Source organism: Ovis aries, chromosome 7, assembly GCF_016772045.2.
Source record: "Ovis aries strain OAR_USU_Benz2616 breed Rambouillet chromosome 7, ARS-UI_Ramb_v3.0, whole genome shotgun sequence".
In the NCBI taxonomy this organism is placed as follows: Eukaryota; Metazoa; Chordata; class Mammalia; order Artiodactyla; family Bovidae; genus Ovis; species Ovis aries.
The window spans coordinates 15,878,401-15,900,105 of NC_056060.1; the positions used below are offsets into that span (position 1 = coordinate 15,878,401).

The 21,705-nt window shown below is 48.7% G+C and overlaps 1 protein-coding gene across 10 annotated transcripts in view; it reads left to right on the forward strand.

Moving 5' to 3' along the window:
• Positions 1–13,261, forward strand: part of NOX5 (NADPH oxidase 5) — a 74,836-nt gene extending 61,575 nt beyond the window's left edge. For 4 of the 10 annotated variants that reach the window (XR_009601335.1, XR_009601331.1, XR_009601332.1 and 1 more), the window contains 4 exons: positions 444–610; positions 9,656–9,728; positions 10,512–11,048; positions 11,487–13,261. Coding sequence is in view for 4 of the 10 variants with exons in the window: in XM_042252098.2 (XP_042108032.1) it covers positions 444–610; positions 1,567–1,698 (299 nt within the window). In the remaining 6 variants the exon portion in view is untranslated. Of the gene's footprint in view, positions 1–443; positions 611–1,566; positions 5,228–9,655; positions 9,729–10,511; positions 11,049–11,486 lie in introns of those variants that run through there. The other 6 variants (XM_042252098.2, XM_060418531.1, XM_060418532.1 and 3 more) reach the window with 3 other exon arrangements.
• Positions 13,262–21,705: the final 8,444 nt, after the last annotated feature.

The following is a 21,705-nucleotide window of genomic DNA, read 5'->3' on the forward strand; positions in this document are numbered from 1 at the left end:
ACACAGGTTTGATCTCTGGGTCGGGAAGATTCCCTGGAGAAGGGAATAGTAACCCACTCCAGTATTCTTGCCTGAAGAATCCCACGGACAGAGGAGCCTGACAGGCTACAGTCCATAGGGTCGCAAGGAGCTGGACATGACTAAAGTGACTTAGTACGCATGCACACACTCAAATATGAGGTCTCGCTCCTGGGGTGGTTGTAAGGCTTACGTTGGACAGTGGCGATAAGGTAACTCGTGTATGCTGTGCCTAGGGCCTGCCCAGCTCAAGCAGCCCAAGGTGGCCATCTTTCCCTTCTATGGTGTTGGTCAGATGGAGGTATTGGATGAACACGTTAGCTGATGGTATTTGTATGAGCCCTGGGGCAGAGTGGCTGGTGTCCTGCCCTGTCCCCGTCACAGGTGCTGGCCCCTCAGCCCTGCCCTCTGCTCCCACCATGTAGGCCGATTTCTGGAGCTGCACATGTACATGACCTCTGCACTGAGCAAGAACGACATAAAGGCCATTGGTCTGCAGATGGCCCTCGACCTCCTGGCCAAGAAGGAGAAGAAGGATTCCATCACGGGCCTCCAGGCACGCACCCAGCCTGGGCGGCCTGATTGGAACAAGGTAAAGGCCGCCTGGAGTCCTGAAGCCTGCAGGGACTAGTGGGGCTGAGAGCCTAAGGCACTGGCTAGGGAGATTTGGGCCAAGCAGCCAGAGTCCAGCTAGGACCTCAGGGCTGGAATGGGAGGCAGGGTACCTACATTCTGGCTCCATCACTACCTCACTTTGTTCTACCACTAGTCTCTGTTTCCCCATCTGATCACAGAGGAAGTTAGTCCATAGGACCTCCAAGGCCCCTCCCAGCCTGCAAATACCCTGCAGACCAGAGTCCAAAGGCCCTAGTGGACAGAGTTCTGAGGAGATATCAGGCCTTATCCCAGTCTATTATATTCCTCAGATTGGTTTTATTATTATTTTTCCTCCCTGAGCACTTACCAACTGGGGTGTAGTGTTTGCCTGAAATGACCAGACTGTATTGCACTTCAAACTACTGTGGTGATCCATGTTTAGATGGTAAGAGCTGATGGGGAAGGGATGCCAGCAGGCCTTGAACTCCAAGAAAACTTTAGGCAAGGCAATTCTTAAGCGGAACTTGGGGTTAAAAATGGTCCTCCCTGAGGGAGAAAGCCTGACTTCAGGACAGAGGCATTTCAGTGGAGGCCTGTGAGCTGGCGTGAAGTTGGGGCATTGGAGATCAGTGTGCCTGCTGGACTCTGCCATTGCCCCCCAGCACTGCAGCTGGTTAGTACATGTCTCCCCCATGGATGCAACTCCTTGAGTGGAGGGCCTGGGTCTTATCTGCTTCTGGTCCAGCCCTCCCTGGGGTCTGGATCAGGTTATGCATTGAGCATATGGCCTCTAAACTAATGGCCAAAACCAAGCAGCTATGCCCTGGAGCTCCTCATGGGGAGGACAGCCACCCTGGCCCATTATATCCTCAGCCCCACTAGGTGAGTCACTGGGTGGGTCCGAAGTCCCCCTCTTCTCCCTCTGCCCTTCCCCAATTCTGTGGACTCTAGGTGTTCCAGAAGGTGGCTGCTGAGAAGAAAGGCAAAGTGCAGGTCTTCTTCTGTGGCTCCCCAGCTCTGGCCAAGATCCTCAAGGGCCACTGTGAGCAGTTCAGCTTCAAGTTTTTCCAAGAGAACTTCTAGCCCTGCCCCTCCCAGCTCTGCCCCAACCCACTGCCTGCCAGCCTGATCAGACTGCTGCTAGTGCCTTGCAGGGACCAGCCTCAAGAGGACCCAGTGAATCCAGCTTCACGTGCAGAACAGGAGGCCCTAGGAGGCAGACGGACTTCCTTGAGAGCCCAGGGAGAGGGCAGGGCCTTGTGGGGTGCTGCTGTGAGTTTGGGAATTGCTGTGAGGCTGGGCAGACTTGGCTGGGGGGTAGAGGGGTGGAGGTGACATGGTTGAGGGGCACAGGGGGTCTTCCCAAACCAACCCCTTCTCCAGAAGTCCTCTGAGGACATCTTCCCTCCTCCTACAGTTGTCCCAGACCCACCTGATCATCACGGTCATTCTGGAACTTACACACACACACAGCATTTTATTATGAAAATTTTCAAACATACAGAAATTTAAAGATTTGTCCAGGGAACAGTGTTACCCACTGTCTGGATATCCTCAGTTAACATTTTGCTGTGTTTGGCTTAGTACGTATTTTCCATCTCCCCTTCCCTCTGTTCATCCAGGCTATCCTGTTTTTCTGATGCATTTCAAAGCACACCTTACTACTCAAAGGAACTTTCTTTAAAGGTAGATTCCTGGGACCCATGCCCAGAAATTCTGATTCTGAAGATCTGGGGTTGAGACCTGGAATGTGTGTTTTATCCAGAATCCATGTCCATAGGGAGCGATGAGCAGCTAATTTTCCCTTCTCTTTATGTTGTTGTCTTCCCATCTCTCTGTATATTGTGTCCTTTTTCTTCTCTCTGCCTATCTCTTTGTATCTCTCCCCTGTGTGTGTCCCTTCCTTGCTCAGCATGATGCTTTTCCCTTCTCTCCACACACTGAGTCATTAGAGAAGTGGGATGGAGACAGAGTCTCTGTGTGTGTCTCTCCATGGGGGTCACAGAGAAGTCCTGTGCCTGGGAATCTGGCAGGTTCGAACTTGTAGCTCTGAGCCCCAGTGGTGTGGCCCTGGAAACCTCCCCAAGCTTGTTTCTTCATCTGAAGGATGGGCCTGATGCCCCACCTGCCTGATCACAGTTGCTGGGGGTGAAATGAGACATTACCAGTAGTGCTCAGGACATTCATCCTCTGTCCCTGGGTGGCTCTTTATTGCTCCAGCATCTGAGTCTCTGCATCTTCTCTCTACTTCATGAAAGTGAAAATGAAAGTCGCTCAGTCGTATCCAACCCTTTGCGACCCCGTAGACTATACAGTCCATGGAATTCTCCAGGCCAGAATACTGGAGTGGGTAGCCTTTCCCTTCTCCAGGGGATCTTCCCAACCCAGGGATGAAACCCAGGTCTCCCACATTGCAGGCGGACTCTTTATCAGCTGAGCCACAAGGGAAGCCCAAGAATACTGCAGTGGGCAGCCTGTTCCTTCTCAAGGGGATCTTCCTGACCCAAAAATCGAACCAGAGTCTCCTGCATTGCAGGCGGATTCTTTACCAAGTGAGCTATCAGGGAAGCCCATTCTCTACTTCATAGCTTCCTTTATGTCTGTGTTGGAGCCTCTGTTTGTTTCTTTCACTGTCCAGACAGGAGTCGATGGCAAGGACAGCAAATACAGACGCTCCCCTGGGAGACTCTTTGGGGAGGAGATGTCCTGGGTGGTAGGCAGGGACAGAAGGGCTGGCCTCACCCCTCAGATCTGAGCTGGGTGTTTTCTCTCTGCCCCACACTGCAAGCCTCTGGGGACTTCACAGTTGCTGCATGTCCTCCGCCTTGGCAGTTGGTCTTGCTGTGTTCCATCTCTTCTGTGACAGTCTAAACTCTCCTCCCCAGAGCAGCTTTCTGGGAGTTGGAATCAGGCACTTTCCAATGGGACTGTAGAATATACCTTTCTTTTCTGTGGGTTAGAAGTCCTGGGCACAGAACAGGTAAAGGTGACGACCGTGATGGTGACACCTCTTATAAAGGGCTGGGCATCAGAGAGGAACCTGGGACACAGCAGGTGAGGGGAGTTTGGAGGACTCTGGAGTCATCTTGTGGGCGACAGTGAAACGGCATGGGTGAGAGAAGTGCTTTTCAAACAGCAGCAGCAAAAGGGGACTTCCCTGGTGGCCCCGTGGCTAAGACTCTGTACTCCCAATGCCAGGGGTCCAGGTGTGATCCCTGGCCAGGGAACTAAATCCCACACGCCGCAATGAAAAGTTCCCATTCCACAACTAAGATATCCCACATGCCACCACTAAAACCCAGCACAACCAAATATTTAAAAAAAAAAAAAAAAGCAGCAGCAGCAAGAACACAGGACTGGTGGATAAGAATGCTGAAGCGCAGCTTGGGGCAGAGGGCAGAGCACAGCAGGAGGACTGAGACAGAGAAAAGATGGGACCCAGGATGTCGTATTCCAGATGCAGGAGGAGCAGGAGGAAGGGTGCGAGGGAGAGGGGGACCCCGCTGGCAGCCTGGAGGTGGAGGAGGCAGCCACGCGAGCCGCACGGAGGGCAGGAAGGAAGGCCACCAGGTTCACAGGGCCTCTCCTGGGGGTGGGCGTCAGCATATCTGCGAGGCCTTGTGTTGGCGCCTCTGTGCACGATTGTGTTTAATTTCCAACAAGCCTGGGATAGACATCTGCCAGGAGCCACCACGGGAGATCCCACCCATGACAAGGTCATGTGGAAGAGAACTGTTAAGCAAGGCTTCAGGACTCAAGGGGCTCCCTAGGCTTTCTCGAGCATCTACCCCAAAACCAGAATCTGTCTGTTTTACTGTTTCATGACTTTCACCAACTCCTCTGACATTAACAGGGGCTAACCCTGACCACCTTTCTCTGGAGAAAATCAACTTAGGGCTATAGCTAATAAGTCTCCTGGACATGAGAGGAATATTTCAAATCAAACCCCCTCTTAGCGTTCTAGCTTGCTTGGCAGGTATATCCAGACTCTTGCAGCTACACATATGATTATTTACAGCCTCCCAACTGTGAGAGGCACGGAAAGCCTAAATCATAGAGCCTTTCAAAGAGTTAAAAGTTATTAGAGTAGTGCTAGTGCTGGTGTAGGATTTCATTATTGGGCCAATGCTTGTTGCTAAGTTCCCATATCTCTTATCCACTGTGCACCTGGGAGTACATTAGTTAACATAGTGAGAATGTAAGAAAAACAAGTATAGCCTTGAAATTAACCATATCAGAACTTTGAGCTAATTGGTTCTTTCTTGTAACTCACTGCACCTTTGCTCTGTAAAAAAATGTAACTCTGTTTAGCATTTTCTGAGGCTGACATAGATTAGAAATATAAAGAAAAAACACTTTGAGGGAAAATAAGTTTTCTGGTTGAGCAGCATCAAAAGAGGGTCATAAAATGTTCACAGGCCTCCAAGGCCAGAAGATACTGTACACAACATCATTCGTGGTAAAGGTATGCAGAAAAAATCCTGGTTTCAATAAGGGCAAAACTGCTGGAATGTTTTGGCTGACTCTGTATGACCTTGCATCTTTCATTTCCCTCTATGTATAAGCCAAAGTAACCTTTTAAAAATAAAGCTATTGGGCCTCACTCAAAGAAGCTTGGTCACCCCGCATCAATCATTTTCTCTCTCTCTCTCCCTCTCCCTCCTTCTCTTTTTCAGGCTGATCCCTTGGAGCATAGAGGCTCCCTGCGTTCACTTATCTGCCCAGGTTTCTAAGACCTGAACGGGAAGACGTTCTGCGTCTTCACTCCCTGGGGAGACCGGGAGGGCACCTGTGGCCTCTGTGAACAGGGCAAACTTCTTGTCTCAGAGTTTTATTGGCTTTCTATGTAAACCAAGGAATATCAGCCTCTTTCTCTCCTCTATTTTCTTATCTTCAACATTCTTTCCTTATTTCTCTCTAAATCAATTGCCGACGCCATTTCTCCTTCGGATTTCCCTGGATCCTGCGGGGGCTGGACCCCGGTGGACATCTAACTCCCATGGAGAAACTCGGACCAAGAACAGTTAACTTACTAGCCTGGGGTCACACTCTTGGAGCCCATTTCTTCCTGTTGAGTCTGTGTTTTCGCCTTATCATCAGACTTGGGAAAGCTCGGGGAAAAAAACAACTGTCACTCAGTGGAGTGTAGATGTAAGCTAGGAGGGTGTCCTGATGGGGGGCTGGTAAAGAGAATATAGCAAAGTCATGTGGCAAGAGTTGGCAGAGCATTCTAGTGTGTGCTAACAGGACTTCACGTACACACACACACACACACATACACACTCACAGTCACCACTATCTTACAGCTTGCCCAGGACAACTGTTCATACTCCTGAAACACTGGTCCCCCAGAGTGCAGTCCTTTGCTCTCTCATTACAGATTTCCACTGATCTGCCACTGTATGCAAACAGCCAACTCTTCATATAGAATTTTATCTTCCAAAGGGCATGGGAGCATGTGGAGGAACTTGCACCTAGATTCTAAAATCCTTGAAGGATCCACAGGCATGACTTGTGACCATATGTGTCCAAGGCTTTCTCTCCAGACATATTCTAGTTACCCACTGGAGGGCACTGTGGAACCAGCGATCTCAAGAGGGTTTGTTTTGCTGGGAGGGAGACTGGTTTCTGAATGGTAGTGAATCCAAAAGAGCCAGGGAAGAAAGCCCCACCCCAAAGCTCTCTGCTAGAGGCAACTCTCCCTCAGACAGAACCATGAAGTCAAGAAACTTCATTTTCAAGATTAGAGTTTCTTGGGACTTGGTGGTGGTCCAGTGATTAAGACTCTGTGCTTCAGAGTCTTACGCACCTTCAGAGTCTTATGCACAGGGTGCATGGGTTCCATCCCTGGTCGGGAACTTCCACGTGTCGTGAGGCATGGCAAAGAAAAAAAATCAATTTCTCCAGCTGCCAGCCTCTTACCCCAACACACAAACAAACAAATGCACACACAGCCCTCCACCTCCCCACCCTCTGCTATACACCCACACCACACCACACACACACACACACACACACACACACATGGCCCTCCACCTCCCCACCCTCTGCTACACACCCACACCACACCCTTCCCATCCCTGCACCCAGTGTACAAGTTCTGGGCTTTCCTCTTTTCCAGTTGCAAGGTCAGAGCAGGTCTGGGGCGGCTGGCTGGAGGGTGGGGGGAGTTCATTGGCCCAGGCTCTGCCACCTCACATCATCATAGGTGACAGGATCGAATATGTGGGTGTACAGATTAGCCGGGCCGTCCACCTGGATATTTCCTAGATGCTCAGATCGGGGCTAACCTGCAGTTAACCAGAAACAAGCACATCCCCGCGACTGGCTGACTTTTCTCCTTCCACCCAGGTGTTGGCAGTCCTCTACGTGAACAGAAAGGGACTGCAGGTGAGCTCGAGATCAGGGCAGGTTATTAGGGTGTGTACCACCCACGCCATCAAGTTGGGAGCTTCCAGAGGTCAGGCCTGTGGCCCCAGGGCCTCCTGTAGAGGGGAGGGGCCTCACGGGGATATAGCTCCCCCCAGGGGAGGGGCTTCTTCTCCTCGTGTAACTGTCACGGTAATCTGGGAAACAAAAGCGAGAACACAAGCCCACTGAACGAATCGCCTTGTCAGCCTCCACGACACTGCTCTGCTGTGACGCCAGCTCTGGAGGGGACAGCAGCATCAGAGACACAAACCATCTGACAGCCCCCACACGTGCAGTCTATTATACACTGAGAGCCGACGGTGCTGAGGAGTGTAGCCGCCTTGCAGACAAGGTGGAGGTTGTTCAGTCACTCAGTTGCGTCCAACTCTGTGACCCCATGGACTGCAGCACACCAGGCTTCCCTGTCCACCATCTCCACGAGCTTACTCAAATTCATGTCCACTGAGTCCGTGATGCCATCCAACCATCTCGTTCTCTGTCCTCCCCTTCTCCTTCTGCTTTCTTTTTTTTTTTTTGATTTGTATTTCTTTATTAAAGGTTATTTTTTCATATGTTTATCGATATTGGTGTTTCTTTTTTTATTTTATTTTTACTTTATTTTACTTTACAATACTGTATTGGTTTTGCCATACATTGACATGAATCCACCACGGGTGTATATGAGCTCCCAATCCTGAACCCCCCTCCCACCTCCCACCCCATACCATCTCTCTGGATCATCCCCGTGCACCAGCCCCAAGCATCCTGTATCCTGTATCAAACATAGACTGGCACTTCATTTCTTACATGATAGTATACATGTTTCAATGCCATTCTCCCAAATCATCCCACCTTCTCCCTCTCCCTCAGAGTCCAAAAGTCCATTCTATACATCTGTGTCTCTTTTGCTGTCTCACATACAGGGTTATCGCTACCATCTTTCTATATTCTATATATATGTGTTAGTATTTTGGGCTCCAAAATCACCGCAGATGGTGACTGCAGCCATGAAATTAAAAGACGCTTACTCCTTGGAAGAAAAGTTATGACCAACCTAGATAGCATATTCAAAGCAGAGACATTACTTTGCCAACTTAGGTCCGTCTAATCAAGGCTATGGTTTTTCCTGTGGTCATGTATGGATGTGAGAGTTGGACTGTGAAGAAGGCTGAGCACCGAAGAATTGATGTTTTTGAACTGTGTTGTTGGAGAAGACTCTTGAGAGTCCCTTGGACTGCAAGGAGATCCAACTAGTCCATTCTGAAGGAGATCAGCCCTGGGATTTCTTTGGAAGGAATCATGCTAAAGCTGAAACTCCAGTACTTTGGCCACCTCATGCGAAGAGTTGACTCATTGGAAAAGACTCTGATGCTGGGAGGGATTGGGGGCAGTAGGAGAAAGGGACGACCCAGGATGAGATGGCTAGATGGCATCACGGACTGGATGGACATGAGTCTGAGTGAACTCCGGGAGTTGGTGATGAACAGGGAGGCCTGGAGTGCTGCGATTCATGGGGTCTCAAAGAGTCGGACACGACTGAGTGACTGAACTGAACTGAACTGAACTGATACTGTATTGGTGTTTTTCTTTCTGGCTTACTTCACTCTGTATAATCGGCTCCAATTTCATCCATCTGATTAGAACTGATTCAAATGTATTCTTTTTAATGGCTGAGTAATACTCCATTGTGTATATGTACCACAGCTTTCTTATCCATTCATCTGCTGATGGACATCTAGGTTGTTTCCGTGTCCTGGCTATTGTAAACAGTGCTGCAATGAACATTGGGGTACATGTGTCTCTTTCCATTCTGGTTTCCTCGGTGTGTATGCCCAGCAGTGGGATTGCTGGGTCATAAGGTAGTTCTATTTGCAATTTTTTAAGGAATCTCCACACTGTTTTCCATAGTGGCTGTACTAGTTTGCATTCCCACCAACAGTGTAAGAGGGTTCCCTTTTCTCCACATCCTCTCCAGCATTTATTGCTTGTAGACTTTTGGATCGCAGCCATTCTGACTGGTGTGAAATGGTACCTCATTGTGGTCTTGATTTGCATTTCTCTGATAATGAGTGATGTTGCTCCTTCTGCTTTCAATCTTTCCCACCATCAGGGTCTTTTCTAATGAGTCAGCTCTTTGCATCAGGTGGCCAAAGTATTGAAGCTTGGAGAGATTAGGCACTCCAGTTGAGACCAGTTGCGGGCAAACTCCCGAGAACTGTGCAGTGCGGAAAGGCTTTTGCCCTCTGAGATCTAGGAGGCGGCCTCTGCATTTGCTCTGTGACCTTGATCTGCCCTGCGACCTCTCGGAGCCCTCCCTCCCTCAATGAACAGATGAACGTGTGCACATTTAAACGCTTCTACATGCATGGTCTTTCCAAAAAGTTACACAGAGATGTGTTATATCTGCTCTGAGTGAGTGGAAAGGACGGTGTTAGGTTGTTGTTTTTTTTTCACCATTTTATATTCCACCCCTCTATCATTTTGGAAATTTTTATGACAAACATGAATTAGTTTTATAGCTGTATTAAAAAAATCCAAAATAGAAGGTTAATTAAAAATTCAAATGCCATGTTTTGATGTGTTTCCATTCCGTCCAGCAAAAAACAAACAGTGTCTGTGTATCATGCAGGTAAATAGAAATGTGTTGGAAGAGGGTAAGAAGGACACACACCTAACAGTGCCCAGTGGTCAACTGGAAGGAGGTAAAGGAGCACTTTGAGCAGTGCTCTCTGTTCTATTTCATGTATTTCTGTATTACCCATGGAATGTTTCACAGCATAGAATTTTTATACCATGCACTTCATATATTACTCGGTTTTTATCTGCGTCCTTTTTAAAAGAATAAAGCAGAATGGAGAGAGCGTCTGAAGTGAAAGTCACTTAATTGTGTCTGACTCTTTGCAACCCCATGGACTATATAATCCATGGCATTCTCTAGGCCAGAATACTGGAGTGGGTAGCCTTTCCCTTCTCCGGGGGATCTTCCCAACCCAGGGATCAAACCCAGGTCTCCTGCATTACAGGTGGATTCTTTACCAGCTGAGCCACCAGGGAAGCCTGATAGGAATAAAAGAAGCCCAAAAAGAATAATGCAGAATGGAGACAGCATCTGAAGTGTCTTCTAAAGACCCCTCATATTGATTAGTTCTCCAACGGGAGTGTCTGGGGCACTGCTCGCCCTGGGAATGGACCCCTTACACTGGGGGCGCTCTCCCCTCTTCTACAGAGTAAGGCTGCGCCAGTGCCCAGACTCAGAATGCAAAGCTGCCGGCCAAATGTGCTCTAAGTATTCAAATTAAAGGCCCTTCCAGGCCCAGGGCTGGTCCAGAAAGACTGCTTCGGGGGCACTGACTCTGCTAAACAAATACTCACATTAACCAGCCTTCCTGACAGATTGATGCATCTTTTTATGATCTGTCTTTACAACATGATGACTCTCTCCTTTTAAAAATAAGATTAATTCAGACAAGACATTTATTTTACAGGGAAATCCATCCCAGGGGGGAAGAAGACTCCAGCAGAAAGGCAGAGATGGCTGGAGAAAGACCACTCTCAAGGAAGCTTCCCGCCTCCCAACATTAGCTCTGTGATAGTGGCCCCAAATTAGCTGCCCTAATCCTACACCACCTGGAATCACCCCAGTTGCATGAGTGTTGCCTCCTGGAGAAAACAAAATAAATCAGGAAGTGGGTTTCAGTGGGGGTGGGGGGCGGAGAGGGGGCAGGAGGAAGTGAGGGAGGGAATGGGTATATATATATATATATATATATATATATATATATATATATTTTTTTTTTTTTTTGGTAAAAGAACAAAGTTCTGAGATTCTCCCAAACTTGTTTGGACATATGTGTATACAGATTAAGCTTGTCTTTAAAGAATAGAGAAGTACATCCAAGGGAAATGAATTATTCGTCTCTGTCTCTATGTCTGGAATAGCACTACCATCTACCAGGTGCTTGGCAGTGGTTCGTGAAAGCTTCTGCACTGTGATCCCTGTTTCAGCTGGTGGCATCAGCCAGGTACCCTTGACTCCTCTGTCTCCCCATCTTCATCCCTCAGCCAGCCACCAGGCGCTGCCAATGTGTTTCTCACATCCATTCCCTCCTGTGTCGGTCCTGCCTCGGTTCAGTCCTTCCATAGACTGTTGCCTGGAGTATTATATGATCTCCTGGTTGGTCTTCCTTTCTCCAGCCTCTCCGGGCCTGATCCATCCTCCGCACTGTTGCAGATCTGATTAGACCCCTTCCTGTTGGATAATTGTCCTGTCACAGTCATCAGACTGCCAAGACTGGCACACAGGCCTTCCTGCACGAGCACTTGATTCAGTTCTGCAGACTGGCCCTTCTTCCTCTGTCTGGCCAACATCCATTTCACCTTCATATTCTAAAAATGAGGTAGAACTCAGCGTTGCCCGGAACACTATGCCATTTCACACCTTCACGCCTTTGCTTCTGCAGTGCCTGACATTTGGAGCGTTCTTCCCCACCTTCAGATTGAGATCTCAGAACATTTTATCAGCTCATCTGTGAAGACCTGGTTGCTGCTCCCTCCCGGCGTAGAACAACCTCCTCTGTGTGATCGCATCGGGACTACTTCCCCTACAGCACCTGCCGCAGGCATCAGCTTTACCTGTACCTGTCTGTGAACCCCTTGAGGGTAGGAACAGTGTCTACGCATCTTTGTCTCCTCCATGCCTGGCACATAGTAGGTGATCATGTGTTGGTGTTGGTGAGCTGCCACAACTCACTGGAAGCCCCGTCTGTCTCTACTCCCTTTCCCTGCTCTGCTCTGCCCCTTCAAGGATAAAGAAACTCCAAGATCTCTGCCGGCAGACTGGACCAGCCTTGCATGTGGATACAGTAGGCAGCTGCCTTCAAGGTGCAACTGAAGAGTCCCTAGAAAGATCCCTGCCTCCCTGCCTCCCAGTCTCCCATCCCTCCCACAGTTGCTTCTCTTCTATGAGTGGAGGTCAGGATTCCTATAGGAATCCACGCTCCGCCTCCAGCTCCCCCTGTAGAATAAGGAGGTGGGACTCAGGGTCCCTTGTAACCCTGCGATACTTCCTCTTCTTCTTCCTCATTCTTCTTCTTTCTTCCTCTAACTCAAAAGAGATGAATGACTTAGAAAGAGCCAATGAATCAGAAATAGGGAAAGCAAAAAAAAAAAAAAAAGAGTAATTTTGCCAAGTTATTATTCAAAGGAGCTCTCTGGGACCAGGAGCAGAGCAGCGCCATCCATCACGGCGCAGAGCTCTGGGGCTGGGGTGGGGGGAGGTGGCCGCGCTGTCTGTGGACAGCTCTGGGCCCCGTGCGCGAGTGAGCAGCCAGCCCGGGAAAGCTGGGGCCCGCTGCCAGGCACCGCGGAGGGCGGGAGGGAGGCCAGAGGGGCACTGAAAGGGGACCAGCAGCCCCAAGGCCTGGGGCAAGGCTTACTGACCTGCTTTCCTCAACAGGCCGGAGCCCTGGAGCCTGCCCTCTGGACTGGACTGGGCCAGCTCTGGGGAAAGCACCCTTTGGAGCAGAGGGAAGAGGGATGCGGGCGGCAGGCCTCAAGTTTAGAGCCTCTTCCGCTCAGCTGCTCTCCCCAAGCCTTTGCTACCCTTGAGGGAGGAAGCCTTGTCCCACCAGAAGGGGGCCTAGTTCACACTCATCCCTGCATCCCAGGGCTTAGCCCCATGCAGGCTCCTTGGATGAGTGAGCCGATTTGAGGATGGCAAACTTGTTCCAGCACACTGTTTGCTCCTGTTTGGGTTTTTAAAAAATTACTTTACTGTAGTTTTTCTGCATAGGTTATCACTGCTTATTACATTGTAATTATAACCCACTTGGGCCAGAAGGGAAATCTGATTCCTCTCTGTGCACACGTTCCACAAATAGGAAGCCCTTGGAAAATATGTAGGGAAGGAAAAAGGACAGGAGGGAGAGGCAGAACTTCTCGATGGCATCTAAGCCTCCACGCATCCCCATGGCCCCACTGTGCCACCATCTGGGCCATTGTTGGCCCCAGGCTCTGCGTTAGAGGACATTTCAGTGCTGCTTACTGGATGAGTTTGTCGCATTCCTAGGTTCTAGGTGCTGGAGTTGAACAAAGTAGACAAAAGGTTTCAAGGTCTGCTCTCAGTTTCCTCATCTGTAAAATGGAGACAACAATAATAATGGTACCTGTCAGATAGGGAAATGGTAAAATGATTAAATAAATTAATGTGTATAAGGTGCTTGGCAGGTAGTAAGTTTTAACAAGTGCTGGTTATTTCTGTCTTAGTCTGTTTGGACTGCTATAGCACAGTACCATAACCTGGAGGTCTTATAAACTACAGAATTTATTTCTCACAGTTCAGGAGGCTGGAGTCGGAGATCAGGGTCCCAGCATGGTCCGGTTCTGGTAAGGACCCTCTTCCAAGTTGCCCCTCTACCATCAGGAGGGGTCTGCAGCCCTCTGTCTTCAGGTTTATTATCACTAAACACATTTGTGAGCCTGATAAACAACCTTCCTTCCCAGGGAGGACTAGCAGGCTCCCAGGAGTCTGTAAACACTGCCCGCCACCCACCATGTCCCCGGGGAAGCCTTGACCGGCTATGTGGACATCAGTGCATCGTTTCCCAAAGCAGCAAATCTCCCCAGGCTGCAGGAGGCCCAGGAAGACGGGAAGATGGAATCACAGCCCCTCCAGCTCTTCAGCTCTGCGTTGTGAATTCTGGGGATAATGTATCTTCTTTTCTCCCCTGATTGCTCCTGAAATCTCCTGCCTGTTTATCAAATCTGAGTGCTTCACTGCCCTTGGCTCTTTAGCTCTGTCTGTGCGCCTCTTCTCTAGAAGAGGGAAACAGGCGTGCTCTTGGGGGATTTCCATCCAGTGCTGAGGACAAGAAGGCCAGTTTCAATGAGGCTGTCCCCATGTCACCAGGGGAGCAAGCAGATGGGTGGTCTTTTGGGACATGAGGCAGGAGGGCCTCAGAAAGTACCTGACACCCCTGTCTAGGCTGGACTGAGGCTAATCTCCCAGAAAGGAAAGTCCCCTCCTCACACTCCACTCCCCCAACAGAACCCGGTCAAGTGAGCTGAGGCGCATTCATTCATTAACTCCACAGGTATAGCGCCAGGTAACAAACAAGTATGGTGCCAATGCAAGGGAGTAAACGCCAGCACAGGGCCTCGTGAGCTGCTGTGGTGGCCAAAGCAGAGGGGAATCAAAGTTAGGGTTGGAGAGAGATGTCCCCTGACCTTGATCTTGGAGGAGGCATGGGAAATGGGTGGAGGGTGTATTTGTACACAAAAGTCCAGGCATGTTCAAAGGCATAAAGGTGTGACTGTTTAATCTTAGGGTGACTGGATGGCAGGTCAGGAGCATAGGTAGGGAGGGAGTCAGATATCACTGGAGGCTGGGCTATGAGGAGCTACTCAAAGCTGTACAGCAAGGGCCTGGCAGGGTCATGCTAGAAAGACCAGTGTCTGCAGTGAATGAAATGAAGGGGAGAACACATGCAGGCCGAGCAGCTGGTGGAAGAGAACTTGGCCTAAGGCAGAGGCGGGGATGGACTGGGGAACGGGAGAGCGGTGGATACAGGGCTGAGGGGTGAGCTCGAAGTCTGCCCCCGCCGTACCATTCAAGCTGAGGCACAAAACCTGTTCAAACCAGCCCTCATAAAAGGAACATTGGTGGTCAGGATGGAATGGCAACCCCAACCCCAGTTCAGGATGGGTCAAGTTAGGAGTGAGGCTGCCCTTTCCTTCTTTTTTAAAAAAGGTGGGTTTTTTTTTTTTGGTTGTGAAGCAAGGCATGCAAGATCTTAGTTCCCCGACCAGGGATCAAACCTGTAGTGGACGCAGAGAGTCCTAACCACTGGACTACCAGGGAAATCCTTGTCCTTTCCTTCTTGAGGATCTGTGTGGTCTCTTGACACATCTCTTACCACGAGGTATCAGGACCTCTCACCCTGAGCAGTAGTCTCTGTGTCTCTTCAGATTCTCAAGACAGAGCACTTGAGTGGCCCAGCTCACGTCCTTCCTGCCAGGTATGGATTGGCTGCCTTGGGCTCAGGGTCCACGTCTGATCCCATCAGCCGTGGCTGGGGTTGGGAAGAGGCCTGGTGCTTATAGGATCACAGGGTTAGGAGCCGTGACATGCTCCCCAGAGGGGTGCGGGCAGGGCAGGCTGTGAGCGAGCCTTGGGCCATGACGGCCTTTACCTGTGCCTCTATTTGATACCGTGTGTTCAGATCCTGCCAAAGCCTTTTCACTCTCTTGTGGTCCCAGGTGGTTCAGCTGTGTGTGCGTCATTTCCAGCTAGCCTGAGAGCTCCCCAAGACTGGATCCTTCCTCCACCACCCTCACATTTCCTACAGAGCCCTTGGAAAAGAGCTTAGTAAGCAGCCATACATAAAGACTTTTTGCCCCATCTTGGGCTGTATTAAAGAAAGAAATGTCATTTTTTTTTAACATGAAAAAAATTTTTTTGGCTGCACTCCACAGCATGTGGGACCTTAGTTCTCTGACTAGGGATGGAACCCACACCCCCTTGCATTGGAAGGCCATCTTAACCACTGGACCACCAGGGAAGTCCCTCCAGTATTATTTTTAATTGCTTTACTATTTACTTAAGATTTGCAATAGGATAGTTGTCTCTTTGTCAGGGCCTCACCCTGTGAACAGTAAGGAGCAAGATAACCTGACCCCAAAATCCTTCCCTCTTCTCCTCTGCAAGCTGACCCCTGACTTTGTGCTGGGCAACCCCAGGTGATATGACCAGATTAATTAGTCCTGAGGACGCTGATGCAGCCACGTGCCTCTTCTCTCAGGTGATGGTGAGAATCCACTGGGGATCCTGGGAAAGTTTCCTTTCCTGATGAAAGGAGCAGGAGAGGCTGGTGCCATCTCTCTCTCGTGCTTCCTGTCTTGGTTGAGATTCCTGGCCATCCCAAGTGATCCTAGGACCAGGAGGCAGAAACCAGTACACCGGGTGAGTGGAGGACAAAGGTAGAAAGGCCCGGGCACTCCAGGCTGTGTGGAGCCTCTGCCTGCACCAGGGCTTGCCTTCTTGTTCTAGGACAGGAAGTTTCTTTTCTCTGCTCTGTCCCCAGCTCCCAGAACAGTGCCAGGCACGAAGTCACCTCTCAGTAGTTCTCTGTGGATTGAGGGAATGTCTTTATTGTTTAGACCACCGTTAGGAGCTATGTTGAAAGTGAAAGTCGCTCAGTCATGTCCAACTCTTTGAGACCTCATAGACTATACAGTCCATGGAATTCTCCAAGCCAGAATACTGGAGTGGGTAGCTGTTTCCTTCTCCAGGGGATCTTCCCAACCCAAGGATGGAACCCAGGTCTCCCGTATTGCAGGTGGATTCTTTAGCAGCTGAGCCACAATGGAAGCCCAAGAATACTGGAGTGGATAGACTATCCCTTCTCCAGCAGATCTTCCTGACCCAGAAATCAAACCAGGGTCTCCTGCATTGAGGCAGATTCTTTACCAACTGAGCTATCAGGGGAGTTGTGTTACTTACAACTAAACATATTCCTAACTGATTCAGTATCTGTAAAAATCTGTGTATGCTAAGATTCTAAGTGTAGTAGGCTGGGTGGACCCACAAGCTCAGGTGGCATCCTAAAAGTTTGAAAAAAGATGCCCCTGGCCCTCAGCCTTCCTCTGCATAGAGTGGGGTTGGCGCCACCCGTCAGCTTCTGGCCTGGCCCTGACTCCCAGAACTAAGGAGACAAATAGGATTCAGCCCTTCCTAGGTACGAGACTGCAAAGCCCCCCCAAACACTAGGGGGTGAGGAGCAGAGAGAGGGAGACTTCCAAGTCATTTTCTGCCCCCTGGCTCCAGCCTTGCATTATCCCTGCCGTGAGTCATTAACCTGCTAATTACTAGCCAGTTACCTCGCTGAAGCTACACTTCTAGTCTTTTAAACCTTTCTCCTCAGTACACAAAGGGCCTGACAACCTCAATTCCCCACCCCTACCCCCCAAGCTACCTTTGATGGGGACCTAAAAAGTCTCTCTGCACACAGGTCCTACACATACTCTGGCACCCCTCCAATGGGTGCTGAAGGGAACCTGCCCCAGGAGGCTCCACAGTCATGAGCGCTTGTAAGTCAGCAGGGAAGTGAGTTGTATTATTTCTACCAAATGGGATGGAGAAAGTAAAGATCATGAAATGACCAGCTTTTCTGAGGTCCCCCCTGCAGACCTGAAACCTGACTTTGTAATAGTCCCATTATTTTTACATCCAGCTGAAACAGGAGGGAAGCGGGCAGGGCACAATCTTTAAAAGAATGACATAGCCATAGGACATGCCCAAAACTGGTTACGACTAGCTAGGTTCAAGATGGCGGAATATGATTTTCAGGAGACCTGGAACCTCATTATACACTCATTGTAATACATTAGCATCTAAGTGACCAACCTCCAGTGCTGTGACAGTTCTGACATTGACCATAAGAGGTCAGAAAGTGGGCAGTGGTCCAGTTCCTAGAAATCCTGCTTCTTCCCTGAAATAGTTGGAATAATCCTCTCAGTCATTAGCCTAAGGAATTACTCAGACCATAAAAACTAACAACCCCATATTTCAGGGCCTCTTGACTTCTGAGATGGCCCACAGTCTACGGAGTATGTGTATGCTAGTCACTCAGCTTGTTCCCAACTCTTTGTGACCCCATTACTCTCAGTTCAGTTCAGTTCAGTCGCTCAGTCGTGTCCGACTCTTTGCGACTCCATGAATTGCAGCATGCCAGGCCTTCCTGTCCGTCACCATCCCCCGGAGTTCACTCAGACTCATGTCCATCGAGTCAGTGATGCCATCCAGCCATCTCATCCTGGGTCGTCCCCTTCTCCTCCTGCCCCCAATCCCTCCCAGCATCAGAGTCTTTTCCAATGAGTCAACTCTTCGCGTGAGGTGTCCAAAGTACTGGAGTTTCAGCTTCAGCATCATTCCTTCCAAAGAAATCCGAGGGTTGATCTCCTTACAGTCCAAGGGACCCTCAAGAGTCTTCTCCAACACCACAGTTCAAACATATCAATTCTTCGACGCTCAGCCTTCTTCACAGTCCAACTCTCACATCCATACATGACCACAGGAAAACCATAGCCTTGACTAGACGGACCTTAGTTGGCAAAGTAATGTCTCTGCTTTTCAAAATGCTATCTAGGTTGGTCATAACTTTTCTTCCAAGGAGTAAGCGTCTTTTAATTTCATGGCTGCAGTCACCATCTGCAGTGATTTTGGAGCCCCCCAAAAATAAAGTCTCACACTGTTTCCACTGTTTCCCCATCTATTTCCCATGAAGTGATGGGACTAGATGCCATGATCTTCGCTTTCTGAATGTTGAGCTTTAAGCCAACTTTTTCACTCTCCTCTTTCACTTTCATCAAGAGGCTTTTTAGCTCCTCTTCACTTTCTGCCATAAGGGTGGTGTCATCTGCATATCTGAGGTTATTGATATTTCTCCTGGCAATCTTGATTCCAGCTTGTGTTTCTTCCAGTCCAGCGTTTCTCATGATGTACTCTGCATATAAGTTAAATAAGCAGGGTGACAATATACAGCCTTGACGTACTCCTTTTCCTATTTGGAACCAGTCTGTTGTTCCATGTCCAGTTCTAACTGTTGCTTCCTGACCTGCATACAGATTTCTCAAGAGGCAGGTTAGGTGGTCTGGTATTCCCATCTCTTTCAGAATTTTCCACAGTTTATTGTGATGCACACAGTCAAAGGCTTTGGCATAGTCAATAAAGCAGAAATAGATGTTTTTCTGGAACTCTCTTGCTTTTTCCATGATCCAGCAGATGTTGGCAATTTGATCTCTGGTTCCTCTGCCTTTTCTAAAACCAGCTTGAACATCAGGGAGTTCACGGTTCACGTATTGCTGAAGCCTGGCTTGGAGAATTTTGAGCATTACTTTACTAGCATGTGAGATGAGTGCAATTGTGCGGTAGTTTGAGCATTCTTTGGCATTGCCTTTCTTTGGGATTGGAATGAAAACTGACATTTTCCAGTCCTGTGGCCACTGCTGAGTTTTCCAAATTTGCTGGCATATTGAGTGCAACACTTTCACAGCATCATCTTTCAGGATTTGAAACAGCTCAACTGGAATTCCATCACCTCCACTAGCTTTGTTCATAGTGATACTTTCTAAGGCCCACTTGACATCACATTCCAAGATGTCTGGCTCTAGATTAGTGATTACACCATCGTGATTATCTTGGTTGTGAAGATCTTTTTTGTACAGTTCTTCCATATATTCTTGCCACCTCTTCTTAATATCTTCTGCTTCTGTTAGGTGCATACCATTTCTGTCCTTTATCGAGCCCATCTTTGCATGAAATGTTCCCTTGGTATCTCTAATTTTCTTGAAGAGATCTCTAGTCTTTCCCATTCTGTTCTTTTCCTCTATTTCTTTGCATTGATCGCTGAGGAAGGCTTTCTTATCTCTTCTTGCTATTCTTTGGAACTCTGCATTCAGATGCTTATATCTTTCCTTTTCTCCTTTGCTTTTTGCCTCTCTTCTTTTCACAGCTATTTGGAAGGCCTTCCCAGACAGCCATTTGGCTTTTTTGCATTTCTTTTCCATGGGGATGGTCTTGATCCCTGTCTCCTGTACAATGTCACGAACCTCATTCCATAGTTCATCAGGCACTCTATCTATCAGATCTAGTCCTTAAATCTATTTCTCACTTCCACTGTATAATCATAAGGGATTTGATTTAGGTCATACCTGAATGGTCTAGCGGTTTTCCCTACTTTCTTCAATTTAAGTCTGAATTTGGCAATAAGGAGTTCATGATCTGAGCCACAGTCAGCTCCTGGCCTGTTTTTGCTGACTGTATAGAGCTTCTCCATCTTTGGACTCTAGCCCGCCAGATTCCTCTGTCCATGGACTTCTCCAGGCAAGAACATCGGAGTGGGGAGTGGGTTGCCACGCCCTCCTCCAGGGGAGCTTTCTGACCCAGGGGTCACACCCATGTGTCTTACATCTCCTGTATTGGCCGGCAGGTTCTTTACCACTAGCGCCACCTCGGAAGCCCCATGAAAACACAGGATACTGGCCCAGATAGCTGAGGTGTGCATCAAAGGAATGCTTTCAGTGAGCCCAGACTCTAGCATCTTCCCATATGTAGAAAAGCATTAAATTCCTTGAGATAATCTGGCTTTCTTTAATTAATGATAATCTTTCGACGGTCTGACCACCTGCTCTGTGTTGCCAAACTCCTATATATCCTGGCTCCCCTCTCACTTCCTCGGAGAAGTTCTCTCAGGATTAACTGAGATGCTGCCTCGCTGCTTGACATCCTAAAAACTTCCTCCAGTAAAACATAACTCTCAGCTTTTAGGTTGCGCACATTTTTTAAGTTGACAGAGGGGTGGCTGGAAGGCTGGCCTAAGTTGAGACTCTCCCTCTCCTCCCATAGATTCTCAGGGCCTCTGTTTTTCCATGCACTCTCCCTATACTGTCTCTGTAAGCAAGCAGACAGGCCTTTCTCCATATCCTCTGCTCTGGCGCCTCTCTGAAATACTTAGATATCAGTATTTGATGTGCATTTCCTGAGTTGTTTTACAGGTGTGAACCTGTCCCTCAAATGGAAGATGTTAACTAATTGATGATCGTGAGCTCGTGGCCCCAGGCCTCCTGGAACCTAAGGCCTGATAATGCTAACCCCTGAGACACAGCCCTGTTACCGCACCATCAGCCAGTCAGAGAATTGTGCGTGAACTGATCACACACCTTGTGATCCCCTCCCTCACCTGGCCCTTAAAAAATACTTTGCTGGAACCCCTCAAGGAGCCCTTTCAGGGGACTTGGGGTTTTTTGGGTGTGAGCCAGCCGCAGCACGAACCACCAATTTCGTAGCATGGCCCTGAAACAAACATTTGTCTGCTCCAAACTCCAGCGTTTCCATTTGTTTGGCCATGGAGCATGTGAACCTGTGCTAACATCTCTACATCACAGAGACCAGATTTCTTAGATACTGGCTCATGGCCTCCCCGAAACACAAAGGCAGACACTTCCAGAACTTCTTGAGGCTTAGGCCCAGGGTCACTTCCACCTTATTATTCAAAACAAATCACAGACCAGCCCAGATCCAGTGTGGAGGGACACCATGCAGGGTGTGTCCATGGGGAGGCCTGGTTCACTGACAGAATGCCCAGTGGCATTTCACTGAGGTTTGTCTGGTTTTCTAAAGCACCAAGATTTCTATAAAAGACTCAGCTCTCTCCTCTTCAGACTTCTTTTTTAAAAATCAACTATAAGAAAAAAAAATCAACTATAAGAAACACATGTATGCACACGGAGCTCTGGGAGCATTGCCACCCTAACCTGTAAAAATTATAAAAATCTCCAAGAGGGTGAAGTTGTATGTTATGAAGGAGAGATTAAACACCATCATATTTAGCTGCTATTTATGAGATGACTTAGATGTGTTATTTCATCTGATCCAATCTTCATACCTATTTAGAGATGAAGACACTGAGACTCAGAGGTGTTATGTCATCTGCCCACAGTGGTGGAGCTAGGTCTCTCCAACCCCAAGACCCTTCCATCATACCAGACAGAATCATTAGAGAATCGTGTAATGTTTCTAGTCTGCAGAAACAAGACCCTGAAAGGTGAAACTGACCAGGGTACCCCAATCAGGATCCTGATCCCTGCCTTGGAAGAGAACAGATGCACAAGCAAGCATAGGGC